The sequence below is a fragment of the Schistocerca nitens genome, chromosome 4, assembly GCF_023898315.1.
Source record: "Schistocerca nitens isolate TAMUIC-IGC-003100 chromosome 4, iqSchNite1.1, whole genome shotgun sequence".
Taxonomy (NCBI): Eukaryota; Metazoa; Arthropoda; class Insecta; order Orthoptera; family Acrididae; genus Schistocerca; species Schistocerca nitens.
Window position 1 is genome coordinate 699,359,179 of NC_064617.1, and position 19,566 is coordinate 699,378,744.

General features: G+C 43.1%; 1 protein-coding gene across 7 annotated transcripts in view; it reads right to left on the minus strand.

The window, feature by feature from the left end:
• LOC126253003 (UDP-glucosyltransferase 2-like) overlaps positions 1-19,566 on the minus strand; it is a 324,067-nt gene that overhangs the window by 66,962 nt on the left and 237,539 nt on the right. The window contains exon 7 of one of the 7 annotated variants that reach the window (XM_049954049.1): positions 11,483-12,021. The exons of 4 other annotated variants lie outside the window; for them this stretch is intronic. In XM_049954049.1, the coding sequence (XP_049810006.1) occupies positions 11,745-12,021 (277 nt within the window). In that variant the 3' untranslated portion in view covers positions 11,483-11,744. Of the gene's footprint in view, positions 1-11,482; positions 12,022-19,566 lie in introns of those variants that run through there. 2 more of the 7 variants (XM_049954047.1, XM_049954045.1) reach the window with 2 other exon arrangements.

A 19,566-nucleotide genomic window follows, 5' to 3' on the forward strand; every position in this document is an offset into this window, starting at 1 on the left:
TAAAACTGTGTGCCCGACCGAGACTCGAACTCGGGACCTTTGCCTTTCGCGGGCAAGTGCTCTACCATCTGAGCTACCGAAGCACGACTCACGCCCGGTACTTACAGCCTTACTTCTGCCAGTACCTCATCTCCCGCGAAAGGCAAAGGTCCTGAGTTCGAGTCTCGGTCGGGCACACAGTTTTAATCTGCCAGGAAGTTTCATGTTGTGGATCATTTATTACCTTATCCTCCTCCCTTAGCAGTATATTATTCTGCATTTGTTTGCCTCTCCCCGTTTCCTTTTTTATAACATACCAGGCCGCTTTGCTTTTATTCTTTGCATTATATATTATTTTGTCATTAAATGACTTTTTTACACCAATCTGCACTTTCTTATAGATCTTTTTGTATCTAATTTAAGGATACTGGATCATTGCAAATCTTTTTCATGAAACTGAGATGTTTAAGTGTTTGCGAGGACTGCTTAATACCTGCTGTTATCCATCTGTATTTGTAAGATGTTGATACAGACATGCATACCGTTTAGAGAAGCCTTTTCAAAGTTCAATTTAAAGAATGTGGAGAATTTAGAGAATTTCATATTCACATTGTTTTCTTTATACACTTCATCCCAGCTTTATTTTTCTAGTTATTTTGAAAAATCTTTTATTTTCATTTCTGATAGATGTCATTTGAAGGCTTGTAGTTTAGGGAATGATTCGAAGCCTGATTTTACTGTTGTTATTTGATAGAGATGGTCTGATAGTCTGAGGTCTTTTACAGCTACATCACGTTCTTCCCTGTTCATATTTATGGCCACATGGTCAATTACTGATTTCTAGTAACCCTTGTTGCACTATTGACCAATAGGGACACGCCAAAACTTTGAAGGATGTTTATGAAGGTGCTGCTGGATTCATTTGTGATATTAGTTTTGATGTTAATGTCCCCACACAGATTTATGTTGACCTTTGTACTTGAGACTTTATCTAGAACTTCCGCTAACTTATTCAAAAAAGTGTCCACAGTACCACTGGGATATCTTTACACACACAAAATGATTAATTTTGGTGATATCAAGCCCTATTAATTCAATAGCTGAGATTTCAAACCGTTTGTCTTCACTTACTGTACTGAGGTCATGTCTGGATTTGAACTGTGTTCCTTTTCTGATATAAATGCATGATCCTCCACCCCTTGAAGTAGTTCTGCAGTAAGAGTTTGCCTTTTCATACAATGATAATACTACATGTTGGATTTCTGTAGCTCTAAACCAGTGCTCAGTAATACAAACTACTGTGAAGTTCTAAGATTGGAGCTCAACTTCTAATAGTTGTATTTTATTTTTTATTGATTGCATGTTTTAATGTAGGATTGCAGAGTCAATGGAATGCCCCATGTTACTCTTTCCAATGGTTTGTTTTTCTTTGTAACATCTGGTACATGTGATATTTGAAGTGTTAAAATCTGTTTTTTTTAATGATTGTTTCAGTATTTTTTAAACTGCTGGAGATATTCTTTAGGCAGGGAAACCTGTTGTCTGGAAGTATCCTAAAAAAGACCTACTTTTCCTACGTATGACAGCAAGTTATTTAACCATGTGTGACCCGAGAACCACCCCCTATACTTTCATGAATCACCTGTATCAATCTTCCCTTTCCAGTCCTAAACAGGTGTAGACCACGCCTAGTGAAACCCCATCTTTTAATAGTCCTGACGGGCACCAGAGAAAACAAAGTTGGCTGTCCTCAGAACCATCCCTAATCCACACTGATTTGCCTCACAGCTCCATCAAAGTGTGGTCGATCATGAAGCCGGAACAGCTCAACAATGTGTACGTTGGTGCCATGAGTCAGGGAAGCTATCTTGACCAGGTCACCACCTATGTCATATGCCCTATCACTGTCCAAACTGTTTCCTGCCCCACCCACTATCAATACATGTTTCTCTTTTGTAAAGTCCTTACATAAAGACCCTAGGTCCTATATCACATGACTTAGCCCTGCATTTGGCTTGAAAATACTGATGGCCTGGTACGCTGCCCCTAAACTTTCTTGTAACTGACGGCCTACACCTCGCCCACGGCTACAACCTAGTAGCAGCACTTTCTTCTTCCCAACACTTTGTACATTCCTAGGCTTCTTGGCCTTGGTTGAAGCGTGCTCCATTATGAGTTCCTTCCTTGCTTCCTCCAACTGTGACTGAAGGGCACAGATTTTCCTTTCCTGTTCCCCTATCAAAATGTTCCTACTGCATTTTCTGCAGTTCCAGGAGAGAGCCTCTTCTGTTCTCCAAACATTCTCCCCACTGCATCCCCCCAGCGAAAATATTTCCTACAAGATTGGCAACAAATCCCTCTACTCACTACCCTATAACAGCTCACACATTTCTCAGTCATGGTGAGTTCAGAAGAGTAATTAAGCCTAAAGAATGTTTTAAATCTGTCAAGGACGCGAGATTGGCAGTGTGTAAACAAAAGACGACACAAACTAAATATTTGTCCTTCTCACTTCATTTTGCAGTCAACATTAATTTTATACAATTTAAACAATATCTTTAATGACCTGCGATATTTCCATCCCTGCAAGCGGAAATTATTAGTCCTATAGAAGAAATAAGAGAAAGTATTTTGTAGAAAATTTAATGTAGTTGAACTTCTAATCGGGAAACACGTTCGAGTAATTCAAGGCAAAAACAGGGCCGTTAAAAACTCCCCACTTACATCTCACCGGTGAGGATTTTTAGTGTGTTACGTGGCGCTACCCCCTACCACTGTACAAAAATTGGAGACTACACGAATTTTTCCCTACATTCGACCTTTCTGATCTTCGTTATCTGGGCTAAGAGAATACTTGTGATATCTTCTTCTTCTTCTTCTTTTGCTTGAGCCTTTGTTCCGCAGTTTGCGCAGGGTCGACACAGTTACAAACCGATCTGGCATGGTTAATTCGAAGGGGTGGCCAGATATCCCTTCCTGACGCCAGCACGTACCCTCGGGACAGAATCAGTGTACCCCAGCTGTCTGCGTCTAGTGTAAATCATGAAATAGTGCGAACGTGTTGCAAATGTCTGCGAGTCGTGTAAATGAAGCGGGACGTGGGACCAGCCCGGTATTCACCTAGTAGGATGTGGAAAACCGCCAGGAACAACACTTTCAGGCTGGCCGGCACACCGGCCCTCGTCGTTAATCCGCCGGGCGGATTCGATCCGGGGCCAGCGCGCCTATCCGAGTCCAGGAAGCAGCGCATTAGCGCTCTCGGCTAAACTGGTGGAGTCAAAAAATACTTATGATATGTTGCATATAAAAAGAAGCTAATGACTGGACGATTGTTTTCTGTAACTTTCACGAGCGGAAGACGTTGGTGAATGTAACACGTGTCAGAGGTTATCTCTCATGCCACGAAAACATATCGACGACCTATCTGAATGGTCAGCAGGCATGATTTTTTTACTTCTTTTATGTTCAACTTACTCTCATACTCCAATCATTATGTAACACAACGATCGTGGTTAATATTTCTATAAAATGTAGTCTAGATCACTATCAGTTTTAGTTTTGGTTACTGGTTTCGGTCTATAACACAGTACTTAGGTCAAAGCTCTGAAATACGTAAGATTCACAGTCATGAATGGCGTACATTTAGCCACTTTAGAAGTAACGTAGCCGCGCGGAGTGGCCGCGCGCTTTGAGGTGCCATGCCACGGATTGTGCTCCATCCTCCCGCTGGAGATTCGAGTCCTCCCTCGGGCGTGGGTGTACGTGTTGTTCTTAGCATAGGTTACTTTAAGTAGTATGTAAGTCTATGGACTTATGACCTCATCAGTTTGGTCCCTTAGGAATTCACACACACAACTAACGCAACAGCGACATAAGCAATGTATTACCCAGATGACGTGAGGAGCCAATATGTGGAACTAAGCGGTCGGTAAGTTACATGAACTGTAAATAAACTAGCAAAGGCTATGGATTATAAAAGGAACGCTCCACTCACTGTTTCCGCATTTGATCCGTATAAAAACGATCATAATCCGTATATAACGTCCGAATGTATAGAAAATCCTGATACTGGACTTGAGTACGACACAGAATATTATTTACAATTTGCAAATCGATTTTAATAAAGTTTAAGAGGAATATAGCAATAGCCAGACTATTGGAAACTGTCCTGCGTCACGTATTTCACCGAGGCAATAGGCTGCCATAGAACTAGGACAAAAAGTCATTTCTGGTGCCAAAGATTGTAGCGCAGGATGCCAACGGTCGCTACGAAGGCGCAAGTTGGCTTGTACTGCCGTCCGAGTTGTGACATCTTCCGCTGGTGCGCCTGCGAAGTAATGTGTCCCGTCTAGAATTCGCCGCAAAGCTGTGTCTCGACACTTCCTGTCGACTGCTGTGCTCACGCTGGCAGTTCGGACACGACTGGCGGACTGCAGTGGTTGACTCCTACGGCCCACCTAGCGACATGCGCCGGGGCCAACGAGAAATACGGGCCCAGCAAATAAATTGTGACGTCACACTACTCGCCCACACTTCACGAACGCTCGGTTTCGTGCAGGATCCATGGTAAATCAATATATACCTGGAAAGGAACCCATTGAAGGTCTTAATTTTGTCACCTGCGATCGGTAACTTACAGGCATTTGAACAGGCAGTCAAGAATTATTGAAATCATCTGAAACGGCCGCCGAGTGAGATCTCAGGTATTAACTTTTTTAAAAGGAAACAGTGTCAAATTTAAATTTTCTTTGTTTTGTATACTTGCTGTGTAGTGGACTGACAAGGCAGCCAGTCCACAGTGACGGGTAACCGAAAGGCACGCGTACACACACGCCGACTGGCGTTAAGTCTGAAACAGGATACGTGATGAAAGCTATAAAGAAAAGAACGGAGCTTCTCGTATACTTAACTTTAATTCATTGTGGTACATTTCTCTTGATAATACAAGTGAGACTCTCTCCAGATATGGTTAATGCGCCTTGCTAGGTCATAGCCATGGACTTAGGTGAAGGCTATTCTAACTGTCTCTCGGCAATTGAGAGAAAGGCTTCGTACGTGTAGTCGCTAGCAATCTCGTCCGTACAACTGGGGCGAGTGCTAGTAAGTCTCTCGAGACCTGCCGTGTGGTGGCGCTCGGTCTGCGATCACTGCCAGTGGCGACACGCGAGTCCGACATGTACTAATGGACCGCGGCCGATTTAAAGCTACCACCTAGCAAGTGTGGTGTCTGGCGGTGACACCACATTCCTCCCCCGCAAATCGGCGGACGGTCGTGTGATAAGGCTTCCGCCCGCCGTGGGGAGGACCCCATGTTGACGTATGCGATGAGGTGGGGAGCCTAACAACAGGTGAGGCTGTGCCACCCGCACCCTGCCATTCGGTCCGAGGGGAGTTAGGAAACGCCTGAAAACCTAGTCCAGGGTGCACGTCAACATGCGGTGTATGCGCCCGTAATGAGACAGGAGGGGCCGAAGGGTCGACCTCCATGTGGTCGGGGCACCCGACGGGCGAAGACGACATCTGGTCCGGAGCGGGCAAGAGTTCCATGGCGGAGTACAGCTGGTCACGGGAAGCGAGCGGCGGCGCGCGACCCAGGGAGGCGCTGGGCGGCTGCAACGAAGCGTCCACTGCGGGCGGAGCCGGCGGGAGAACAGGCGACGGCGGCGGCGGCGGCGGCGGCGGCAGCGGCGCGTCGCCATGGGGCAAAATGGAAGGCATCGTCGGTAACACCTGGGGATGAGGCGAGCCAGTAGATGGGTCCCCAGGGCGCTGACCGGACGGCACCGTCGCTGAAAGCAGACGGGGAGCGGTAGAACCCGGGCGACGACAGAGGCGCAGCTGATTGAGATGCCGACGCACCTCACCAGAGGCCCCCAAAACCAAATACATCGCGCGGCCGAGGCAGCGAAGAATGCGCCCTGCGAGCCAACGCCGTGAACCTCGATAGTTGCGATAGAAGACAACCGCGCCAGGAGCAAAAGCAGGAGTCTGCCGCTGCACAGGAACCTGATGCGGCGGATGCAGCAAAGACAGCAAGGTTCGATGAGGACGACCGTGGAGCAACTCAGCCGGCGAGCGACCATCGCGGGGCTGAGAGCGATACGAGGACAAAAAGAGCAATAACGCGTCCTCCCGAGAATGCGTCTGAAATGGAAGAGGCATTGCGCAGAAAGCGATGATAATAGTTGATTTTTCCCAGCACACTCTGTAGCTGCTTCAAAGTCTGCGGCGAAGGTAAGTCCTGTATGGCACGGAGGTGCTCTGGACTGGGGTGTATGCCTTGGGCTTGATTACATGTCCCAAATATGGTAAGTCACGTCAAACAACACACATTTGTCCTTCCTCAAGCGAAGACCATTTTGCCGCAATACCTGAAATAACGTTCGGAGATTTTGTAAATGTTCGGCTGCTGTCCTTCTGGAGATCACAATATCGTCCAGATAGTTCGCAGCAGTAGGGACCAACGCACAAACAGTTTGTAAATATTGCTGAAACAATGCAGGGGCGGATGCACACCCGAATGGCAGTCTTTTGAAGCGATACAACCCAAGATGCGTGTTAACCACCAAGACGCGCTGGGAGTCTTCGTCCACAGGTATTTGCAAGTACGCATCCGCTAGGTCCAACTTAGAAAAATAATTACCCGGGCACAGTTTGTCAAAAATATCTTCCGGGCGGGGCAAAGGAAAAGTTGCAGTCACAAGTTGTGGATTCACAGTTGCCTTGAAGTCCACACAAAGTCTCAGTTTTCCGGAAGGTTTTGGCAAAATTACTAAGGGTGAGGCCCAGAGAGAAGCCTGCACACGTTCAATGACACCTTGTGATTCTAAATCGTTTAATGTTCTGGCGACCTCATCACGCAATGCGTGGGGAACATTGCGCGCTCTGAAAAATTTCGGTTGTGCGTTGACTGTCAGTTCCAAATGAGCTTCATAGTTCTTAGCGCAACCAAGGCCCGGTGCAAAAATGTCTGCAAATTCGTCACATAGACTAGAAACACTGGCTGAAGGCACAGTCTGATTCACTGATAGGACCTGATTGACGATAGACAAGTTAAACAACTGAAATAAATCTAAACCAAACAAGTTCACTGCCAAAGAAGAACGAAGAACGTAAAAAGACACAAGTTTTGTTTGTCCCTTGTATGTTGCAAGAAGGCTGCACTGTCCTAACACAGGGATATTCTGTCCTGAATAACTCGTGAGCTGAACATTTGCTGCACGCAACGGAGGTGCGCCCAGTTGTTTGTACGTGGCGTGATTGAGCAATGAAACTGCAGCTCCGGTATCGAGCTGGAACGGTATCACTTGTCCGGCAAAGTCCAAATCTACAAAAAGTTTATTGTCCTGCTGACGACAAGAGCGACTGTTTTGTACAACTTGAACAGACACTGGAACAGAATCACGCGTGACGTGACGGGACTTCTGTCGACGTCGACGCACACTTTTTGTGGGACGAACACAGTCACTGTTAGCGAGAGGAACACTGGGCGGAGTGGCAGTAACTACATGAATGTCCATGGGCGAAGGTACCCAAGCCTGAGTGTCCTTGGTTCGATTCCGGCGCGAAGCAAAGGGCCTGGAATGGTTGTGATTGTCTGATCTGAGCTTTTTCTGTCAAACACTTTGAACATGTCCTTTCTTATGACAGTAAAAGCAAATAGCTTGGCGTGATGGGCAATTGTCACGTGAATGTCGAGTTACACACCGCAGGCATGATTTCACTGCATTTGCTTGCCTACGCGGCACACGAGTTTGAGAGCTAGGCCGCAGCTGCGCGGACGTGCGCGAGGGCTGTTTAGCGGTCCATGCAGCGCGCCCGGTGGGCCGGTTAATGTGACACACGGCTGGCGAAGTTTCAAATGATTCCTGAGCAAAGTCAAGTGTGTCTTGCCTATCTAATATGTCTATCACTTGCTGAAGGGAGGGATTTACTAGTTTCAAAATCTGTTACCTTATACGAAAATCAGAAACGTTCTGTGCAATTGCATCACGTACCATAGTATCTGAATAAGGGAGTCCACATTCACACTCAAAAGCAATGTTGCAACCCACTCCCTATTAGTCTGACCAGCCGTACGTTTTGTACGAAAGAACGTATACCTTTTTGCAACGACATTGACTGTTTCTTTGAAATAGGCATCTAAAGCAGACAAAATTTCTTCGTATGACAGAGTTGCTACGTCGCGCCGGGGAAACAATTTCACTATCACACGGTAGGTGGACACACCTACACACAAAAGCAAAAACGGCTGCCGCTCATTACCTTGAATTCTGTAGGCGGCGAGATGAAATCCAAATTGTCGTGACCATTCCGTCCAAGACTCCTCGTCCGCTTTATACGGACGAAACGGTGGTGCAACTGCGTGTTGTGGCTGTGGTAGCGATGAAGCGGCGGCGGCCGCATCGGTTTGCAGCGCACGTTGACCCTGGACGAGCTGTCCAAGGGCATCCAATAACGCCTGCGTCTTCTGATTCTGCAAGCGATAAAATTCGGACAGTACATCTGGAGAATGTGGCGAAGCCATGACACAAGCAAATTAGTGCAAAGTAGAAAGAACACGTTTACACTCGTCGCCAATGTAGTGGACTGACAAGGCAGCCAGTCCACAGTGACGGGTAACCGAAAGGCACGCGTACACACACGCCGACTGGCGTTAAGTCTGAAACAGGATACGTGATGAAAGCTATAAAGAAAAGAACGGAGCTTCTTGTATACTTAACTTTAATTCATTGTGGTACATTTCTCTTGATAATACAAGTGAGACTCTCCAGATATGGTTAATGCGCCTTGCTAGGTCGTAGCCATGGACTTAGCTGAAGGCTATTCTAACTGTCTCTCGGCAATTGAGAGAAAGGCTTCGTACGTGTAGTCGCTAGCAATCTCGTCCGTACAACTGGGGCGAGTGCTAGTAAGTCTCTTGAGACCTGCCGTGTGGTGGCGCTCGGTCTGCGATCACTGCCGGTGGCGTCACGCGAGTCCGACATGTACTAATGGACCGCGGCCGATTTAAAGCTACCACCTAGCAAGTGTGGTGTCTGGCGGTGACACCACAGCTGTAGTGGCCGTTCTTGTCACACAACTGAATATTAGCGTCCCAGCAGAGCTTTTTCTTGAAAAAACTTGTCCTTTAGCTGTAGTCCCGATAATCGCGACGTAACCCGAAATTTTGCGTGACATAAACACAAAAAATTCCATTCAAGTTTTCTTGATAGTGCAAAATCCGTTTAAAAAAGATAGCTACTAGTTTCATCGGTGTCCATTGTCGCAATGAAAGTGTAATTAAACGTTTCTAAATCGTATTTAACTAACACATTTCGTATTGTTTATTAGTTAGGCGGACGTGATCTAGGCCTAAATTTTCCGAGGTATAATCGTTTAAAAACCTGACCAAAAACGCCTGATGACGTAAATTCTCTAAAAGCAAAGTAATTACAAATTCATTCTTCTGTCATTGTATTTCTAAATCAGTACAAAAACAACAACCACCGCAAATAAGACAAAATCATATCATAAAACCTGTAATAAATGGACTATCAGATCATGACATGCAGCTCCTTGTTTTAGATATAAATTCTAAGCAGATTGTCAAGACTGCTAAATCTAAGTTGACTGTAAAATGAAGTGAGAAGGACAAATATGTAGTGAGTGTGCCTCATCTAAGTAATGTGGGTGAACGGTGTGTGGCAGCCTGGGAGAGACTGGAGAAAAGGGAGCGGAGTAGCTGCATGAGGGAAGGTGGTCTGCCGGATTGTTGTGGTCATGCGCTTCCTTCCGTCGTAGGTTTGCAAACTGGAGACTCATCACGCGAATCCCCATTCTCTCTACCTCAATACGTCAGAGTGAGTAACTCAGGATGTTTAACGAAGTCATGACGACCCTTCCACAGCTCGTCTTGTGATTCATGGCGGCGCAATGTGCAAAACACGCCTCGCGTGTGTTTATTTTCCACAAAGTGCATTGACACTACATGGAATAGACATATGAGTTATTAACAATACTAAGGCAAGAAATGCATGTTGTTAAATTATCTGTGAGCAATTGCCCTACATTGTTAGAGGACACATTTATTCTTAGTCACCCTGTATGGCGGTTATATGGTTGTTCCGGGAAAGTCGACTCAGACCACCAACAAATGCTGCTCGCTATTCGGTCTGGAAATAGACTACACTCCCCAGCATTTCCTATTCAATTCTCTTATGTGAGTAGAGAAAATAAGTTGGCTGATCTCATGTTTACATAAGGAGTTATTTTCACTTGATTAAGTAAGTACTTATTTACATTTGTTAAGTGAACTTTTGTATAAGACGCTTTCCTTTAAACGACGGCAGAGAAGTATTTAATTTTTAAGTGTTATGTAGTCATTGACCTGTGCACTATTGGTGAGAAAGGGAGTGGATTGATGAATGTGGCATCTCGCTGTTGTCTGTTGGTGACAGTATATCGTGAAGGCGTGTCACCGTGTTGTAATCACTTGTGGTGAATTAACGAATGAGCAGAAAATTACTGCACTTCTCTCACAATTAAATTTGTTACTGATGGACTGCATAAATATCTTTCATTCCGGATTTCCAGCACTTGTAGAGTGGATTGCACTTACTGAAGCCAGTTACCACATACCCACGCTATATCTTGCAGGCTGGGTGTGAATACCGCTGATGAAATGGTACTGATCATGATCAAAAATAGAAGAGCAAACTGTTGTAGTGCGTTTCTTGACTTATTAAAACATGTGAAGATCCATAACCATCTAGGCCTGTTTCTAACCTAGAGAGAGCCAACTGAAACCTCTCGACCTCTTCAGATGTTGGGAGAGCTGAGACTGGGGTGATAAATTTTATGCCTGTCATGCTGTGAAAAGTATCTCAACCACTGGTAGCGCATAAAATGAAATTATCATTGTCGATTACATACTGACAGCGTGTTACACTTGGGGCAGGCTCTTCAGTGTATTAGACAGTTGAACGCTTCAGCTGTTTAGCTGTTTTACATATCAGTGCACTTAATAACTGCCAATAAGTACTGATTTATGACAGCGAAGTTACTTATCTACTCAGATAAACGAACTGGACAAGAAATGCTGGGCCAGTATTGCTCGTATTTAGACCGAAAATGGAGCACCACAGTGGTGATGGGGCTTTGGCTTTCGTGGAACAATGTTACAGCGTTACTGTTACCACATATTATGAACAAAGCCAGGAATTTGAAATGTAACTTGGATTTTATGGACAGAGATGTTAGACTACAACCGTTATACCAAGGAGAGCAGTATCTGAAGAGAAGAGGAACTCATAAGATATTAGTTCAATGACAACAAACCTGGACTTAGTATGCAAGGCGAGATGTTAGACTACAACCGTTATACCAAGGAGAGCAGTATCTGAAGAGAAGAGGAACTCATAAGATATTAGTTCAATGACAACAAACCTGGACTTAGTATGCAAGGCACTGATTTATGCTGCCTTAACCGAATATGTAATCCCAAGATCGTCATGCTGGGTGACATATTTCAATTGTTCACAGACACTGCAATATATTTTATACAGCAAGTGCACAACGGTTTAGTTTTATAGCAAACCAGATTATAAATGCATGTACTTGATATGTTCTTTTTGTCCACTTTGAAGTTCTGATGAAATGTCGTCAATGGTTCTTTGATTTCGACAGTTGTATCATTACACTGAATATACATTCAACCAGTTTGCACGGAAGAAACACACAGACATTGGTGCTGAAAGATAAAGGAACAGCAGGCAGCAACAGTTTCACTGTTTCTTCAGTTTGCTGGGTCGAGTGAGACACGTGAACAGCCATCGACTCAGTTTGTAGAGGAGAAATGCCGCGACGGCCGCCACAGCCAGTATGAAGGCTATGACGTCGAGCAGCAGCAGCTGCCACCAGTGCAGGTCGAGGGCTGCGCTGCGCAGGTGAGGCGCCCCCTGGTGGCGGATCACGTACTCCACCCACCACACCGCCCTCTCCAGGGACGTGCTCTGGTGCTCCCGGTAGATGGCGGAGAAGCGCTTCATGTTCTCCTGGTAGCTGCAACAGCGAAAGGGAACTGCATTTCGACAAATTATGATAGCAGTCGTACTGGCAAGCAGAACACAGTGAGCTGTATAAAACATTTAATCATATACAATCACTGAATGTTTATAAACATTGTTTGTGCTTTTCTCCAAATAATGTCGTCATATGTCAATAACAGAATGATAGGATCAACAAGAGCTTCGAATCAGATGATCACTGATATTTCAGGTATGTAATTTTAGCACAGAGAGTGGTAATGCAAAACAACATAAAATTTTGTGTTTTTTAGAGATAGCTGAATGGAGTCACAGTTATTCGAGAAGTTTTTTGAATGTATTACTTTCAGTATATTGTGAAGAAAGTAACTAGTGCTCCATTTACTTTAAAGTTAGCGCTACATCTGACACTGAAACGTTTAAGCTTGTTCATTTGGCACACATATACCATTACATTTTTCAATAAATCTGTGCAGTCGTAAAATATGTTCTTACACCAGAAAAAGACAGAATGATATGCAGAGGCACTTCGTGACGTTCATGCAGGCCATTGTTAATGAATCATAAAATTCAACTATGGCCTTCATACACACACCCTTCGTGAAATTTATGGTAAATAATGATGGATCAATCAGAAAGAACTGCAACACTAACTTATTCAACACAAGACAGCAATAATGATTTCCATTTGCATAGCACTTCTTTAACCATTGTACAGAACGATGTGCAGTATTTTGCAGGATCCACATCAACGTATTTCCAGGAGAACTCAGGACATTCAATACGAAACCCATATTTTCAACAGTCGATTTATCCTGTAGAGATTTTCGTTGTAGCTTTGTATTGTCGTCTGTTATTCATTGTGTATCCGATTGTGCATATTTATTTTTGGTCTCTTACATTCATTATTTCTGGTTTTTAAATTTTTGTATCAGCTCCATGTGTACTATGTAGTGTTTGGTTCCATGATGAAGTAGCTTTGACGCATTACCCTGTGGAACCTGATGAAGTACATTAACTTGAATAATATGAAAATATTAGTTACTCTAAACAGTCACATGTATCGATCTTCCCACCACGCATTTTGAGAATTGTACCTTCATTCATTAGGTGGAGATTAACGAATATACATTTGCTCATACGACTCTTGTGAATAATCTGTGGCACTGTGTGACAGCTGAAGACCAAACAGAATGCAGATTCTTGTACTGAATAGATATACAGTAATATAAATATAAATTGTTTCATTGGTTGTATGCTGGTTTCTGAGTCAGTCGTATTTGCAATAAAATTTTACATATACTTTCTACACAATAAAGTAAGCAAATATTGTGTGTTGGAAATTTATAAGGATAAAGAAAAAAAATAATAACATTGACTACTGTGGTGAATTTATATAAAACTTTAAACATTTTTGTATAGTAGTTTATTTGTTCATTATTGTCATTTTTTAAGCGGTCAACCTCAAGATATGCGATCATTTAAAAAGAGTACATATTACAGTTTATACTTGTACTTGTCAATGGAAGTACTCCATGTTACACTTTCAAAGTTCCCACATTATAATTCTCGACAAGACTGTAAAATTCTCTGCAGTAATTCTACCACCTCATCAGCGGGAATAGTATACACTTTTGAGACGAACTTGGCACGAGTAGTCTAAAGGCCTGATGATCCTGGAGACAATGGTAGAGGGCTTGATCGACTTGTGCATCTTGGACGGTATTTTCGCATTAGATGTCCTCTTACACCAGCAGCAAGATGTGACAACCCCATCATGTGTGTAACATATTCCTTTGTCTATGGACGATCGGTAAAATTTCAACACAATTAGCTGGGGACTTAATGGAATAGTTGCCACTTCAAAAACAGTCCCGGCTAGGACAAAGCTTCATGCAAATGTCTTGGCAGCTGGGAGCCACTCACTTGCAGTTACCTCGCATATAACTCGTCTGCAGACTCATGTGTAGTAGAAAGTTTTCACTTATATGACCATATCTTTCATTTCTTTCTGTTTTTGCTTTTAATCATCGTACACGCAGTAGCTATATAACTGATTTAGTTTTTCTGTGATTTCCTCTTATGAAATGCACCCATATACTGGGATTGTCTCTGAAATCAACCAGAGCCCATTCCGTTCCTGCTTTCTTTCCGATTTAAACTAGTGTTCCAGCTCTACAAGGTATCCCGTAACATATGTAACTCTAATTTTCAAATCTTAATAGCAATAAGGGGCGATTTTTCCTCAAATAAACCTGTTGCTAATATGTATATTCTGACGGAGAAAATCGCAACACAAAAAAATTATGTTGGGTAATGAAATTTTGGGAAATCATTAGTATATAAGTAATTAACATTGCAATATCGCAGGTTAAAGTGAGCACGAGTTACCCCATTTCAAATGCAAAAAGCCGGTATATTAATAACTCCTGTAACTGCCAGACGGTTGAAGGCAAGCATGTAGATGAGCATGCACTGTGTTGTCAAGGTGCCGGTTGTCAGTTTGCGGCATTTAGTTTGATGCCTCTTGTACATAGTCGGTCAATACAGGGACCGTTAACGCTGTTTGTGATGACGCTAGAGCTGTCGTCCGATTAAGTTCCGTAAGTGCTGGACTGGATACAGATCTGGTGCCTGAGCACGCCAAGGCAACATATACACATGCTGCAGAGCATGTTGGGTTGCAACAGCGGTATGTGGGCGTTGGGAACAACCGCTACAATGCTATTCATGAATGGCAGCACGTCAGGTGAAATCACCAGACTGACCTACGAACTTGCAATCCCGGTGCCTGGGGGGAGTTCGCCTTCTGTCATACGAAATTGCACCCTGGCCCTTAACTCCAGGTCCAGTATGTTTAGCACACAGGCCCTCAACTCTGCTCCTCCTAACCTCCAAACGCCCATCATCGGCACCGAGACAGAAACAGCTTTCATCAGAAAACACAACAAACTTCCACCCTGTCCTCCATTGATCTCTCGTTTGACACCACTGAAATCGCAAATGGCGGTTGTTTGGGATCCGTGAAATGCACTCTCAGGGACTCTGGCTCGGAGCTGTGCTTGTAGTAACCGATTTGTAGCGGTTCGCTGTGTTATTGTGGTGCCAGACGCTGCTCAAATTGCTGCTGCAGATGCAGTACAATGCGCCACAGCCGTACGGCCAACACTATGGTCTTCCCTCTCAGTAGTTCCAAGTGGCTGTCCGTAGCCTGATCTTCTTGCGACCATGTATTCCCTTGACCATCGATGCCAGAAATCAGTCAGGAGGCTGCAGGTCTTTCTGCGGTATCGCAGAAGGTACATCCTACTTCTCGTAGTCTTCTTCCTGTTCAAACCCGCTGACGTGTTGATAAAGGCTTCTTTGTCGCTTTAAAGGCGTTCTTGACTAACATCAACTCACCACGTCCAATCAAAACTAGCTATATAGATATTCGCAGTGCAATCAGCATCAGTAAAACAGAAAGACGTTCTTGACAACCTTTGACAGTACTGATGCCCTCGGATATCTCAACCCATCTCTCAGGACATTTAGGGGCTTCTTTTCTATTGTACATGATCGCAACCGTTTCGAGCGGAGCGCAACCGTAATTATTGCTCTGGTAGACAGGTTCGAACCCCTAGGAATTATTCAAAATAATTCGACGAAATTTGAATGTGATCCAAAGTAACGTGAATAAAACGGCGAAGTGTCTAAGACCCTGCAGTTTAGCTACATCGTTGGTGCCACCCACGCAACTTTGTTGCGCACATTTCAGTTTTACTTCAGAAACTTCGACACCATTCCAGACTCTCGGCTTGTCTAGAGCAAAGCCACCCAAAGGGTGTCGAACGCGTTGCCTAACGCGGACATCCTAGAAAGGGATGGTTTAATTGACGCCATTTATGCCACCCACTGAGGCCTTTTCGTGTTGATAGTGAGCGGCGGTGAGTCCGAAATGCTTACCTCAGCCACCCATGAGATAACTGTGTGATTTCTACGTTGGCTGTCGCGGTTCTGGCCTCCATCGTAAAGACATCGAAAGATGGGGTGAAATGTGGGTAAGGCGGCTGTGACGAGCTCATCGTGGACACATCTACGGTGGGGTTTGGCAGAACTATCGTAAAATTTGGTGCCAAACTGACATTTCTAACCCATCTTGCATCTCATATGGACTTCTGAGCTGTGGTTTTGTTTCGTGTGTTTCGACATCTTTATGTTTAAAGCGTATCAGATTCCGAGGGTGATGTTGGAGGGAGCCATGCTTTTTCACGAATATAGAAGATCGTTGCAGTCACCTTTGAGGCAAATTTCAAAGTTACGTGTCGCAATGGGAGGCAATTACGCGGTTTAGAAAAAGTTATCCTGTAACTCTGTTGCCAGTTATAGTTATATGAAATTTGTATGGAGATAAACGGCTAAGTAGGAAGCTGTGCTCAGAAGAGAAATACACGGAAACAACACCAGTCCCATAACCAGAGATTACTCTTTTTATCCTTGAGTTCCCATTGTTTAATTTACACGTCAGAGGATGAGAAATAGCGGCTACTGTGAAACGTCCCCTTTTAACAATTTTACACGACTGTGCTTAACCTGACACACAATATTTTTTTAGCGCAACGCAATCTGACTTTCAACACACAATATTTTGTTAGCGCAACGCAATCTGACTTTCAAAATTCTCTACAAGAGAATGGCCCTGACTAACATTAACCTATATGTCTCACAAATCACTTACCTCACCAAAAATCTTCGCTGCTCAAGCTACTGCAATACAGCGAGCGCCACTACTGCCAGCTAAATAAAAGATTCAAACTATGGAAGGCACTAACTACTGATAGGGATAGTTAGCAAATGAAAGATATTAATAGAGAACAAACAATGTATTTACCTTGATATCATGACAAATTACAAAACTCCACCATCTCTCTCCCCACATCCACCACTGCTGGCGGCTCACCTCCAACTGCCCAGCGCTACGCGCTGTTCACAGCCAGCTGCCTAACACTACAATGGTTGAGTATTACAACAATGAAAAGCAGCCACAGACTGCACACGGCACAGCCGGTGATTTTCATACTGAGGTGGCGTTATCAATAAAAAAACCTAAACAGCCTACTTACATAGCCCCCATGCTCCCCACAAAAAATTTTACAAATTGGGTTGGGCAGTGGGCAATACATATTTGTTAAAATTTTTCATAATTGTAATTACAATAACAAATAAATCAAATGCACACACTTATTGATACAATGTTGGTCAAAAGCTAAAATTTTCTCACAGTCCCTAAAGACAGTCCTGATCATTCATCACATTGCAGTGTTTTTCTCAAAGTCTGAGCAGTAAAAGACAATGCACACAGACGTAGTGGATTTCCATGCAGTCTTGAAGAAGTAGTGTTGTCCTTCCAACGGAGAGACAGTGCTGACTCTTGACATGCTGACAGGTAATGGGCCACAACAGAGCAAACCCACAACAGAGTCAGTCGAAGTTTTGAAGAGTATTGGTGTGTAGGTCATCACAGAGCAGACCCACTGTAGTCCTTGTAGAGATGGCTAGCAGCCATCTGTTATGACTGTGCAGGTACACAATCACCATTGAAGAGTCTTGCGGATAATATAGCAAGTCCATAACCACCACTTGTGCACTCACAAAGTTTTTGGAATTGTCCTTAGAACCAGCAATGCTGTTATCCAGTCCCTTGCTGAATTATTAACACACGTGCAAACACTAACAGTCCCTACTTGTCACATATTGTCCATATATTATGACCAACAAAAACGTGTGCAGTGAAATGTAACTTACAAGTTACTTAATTTGATGACCTGGTGTCAATTACAATTTTATAACATAAGAATACAATAACAACGGTATAAAATACATCATTAAAAACATAATAATACAGATAACATTTGTAGGAATAGGGGCTTTACAAAAGAATAGAAATAAACAAATACATCAGTGTTACAAAAATAATGACATAAGTACATACATAAAGATCAGAATAACTTTTGGAATATCAACTTCCACATGAGCATTAAAACAAAACAGAACAAATACTGTTTAAACATGTTTACAAAGTAAATAACATGGTATTAGAAAAATTCTACAACATAGGTCTTATCAGATAAACAACTAAAGACAGGAAGTACACAAATACACAAGGGAACACAAACACATAGTGGGATAACACAAGGAAAGGACAGGGTTTCTTTTACTGCAGTATCTTGCGAACAAAACTTTTTTTGTTCTTGGAGATCTCCCTTCGTTCCTCATTATTTCCAAAAGTCCTATCTGTACCTCTTTTCTGTATTCCAACCATAATTCTTTCAAAATAAATATGGCTCATTGTACAATACTCATTTTGGCCCTATCTGTTTCTTGCGGCTTCTCAATGCATTTCTTCCAATTCATCATAGTTAGTTTCTTATATAGTCTACCCCCTCTTAAGCTAACTTAAATCTACTGAGCTCAGATGCTAAACTAAGGGACGAGGCAATGCAGCAGAACAAATCAAGTAACACAAACATCAATGACAAAAATTTCAAGCTGGCAAAGCAAGCTACAGTAAATCTAAATTACCAAGCAATTCAACATTACAACTAATATGAGGCAATGCGCAGCAAACAATAAAATAATCATTAGTAAAACTGGCTTAACAGCGTAATACAAAATCAAATTCAGTAACATTATGCCTGGCAAACAGCAGAAGCAAAAGCAATAAATTATATCTAAACATGACAACGCTCAAGCAGAAAAATATTACAGTAAAGACAACAATGCAGATAAGGGAAATGTATAATCACATCTTAATGTCTATGTAATTAAAGTGGTGCACCACAAAAACTAATTCTACAAAAAATTACTCAGTAGTTGAAAAGAAAATTATGTATGCAGTTCCTGGTATTAGTCCCTTCTTATTGTTCTTTCCATTCCAAGAGCTCCTTTTTCGAAGAATGTGGATTACAAAATTATTATTTAATAGATCTGCAGACAGAAAATATTTATATTAGTACATCTATAAAATTTTATTTTAACCAGTGCTGCAGTGCAGCTAGAAACTAGATATTAAACAAAATGGGCAAAGCAAGGCGTGAAACGTCATTCACTAGCCATATGGCATTTCTCTCAATTAGCACGACAATAGCCGTGAAATGTTTCTCATCGTTTTCAAGTTCGTCCGTGTCGTTCTGTGCTGCTGGAAGGCTAATGGCTTTTTTTTTTTTTTTTTTTTTCCGGGCGGCCGTCGCCCAGGTGTCTGACACAGCTGTGTGCCCACGACGTATTACGTGCAGGTGGTCACTTAACTTTCGTACGGAAATATTTACGACAGCAGTTTGCTACAATGGCAGTCTTATATAAAAATGTTTCACAGGTCAAGAATTAGCGTTGCAAATCTGTAGAAACAAAATCTTATTGATATAACAGTGTCCAAAAAAATTTTCGTCGGCATTGTGATACATTCACGCATTTACACACATTTCATAACTTTTAAAGTACGATCTTGGTTTCCAACAACGTTTTCCACAAATCAGAGTGCCCTAATCACTATTCATTACTCCTTACCTTATTACACATATAC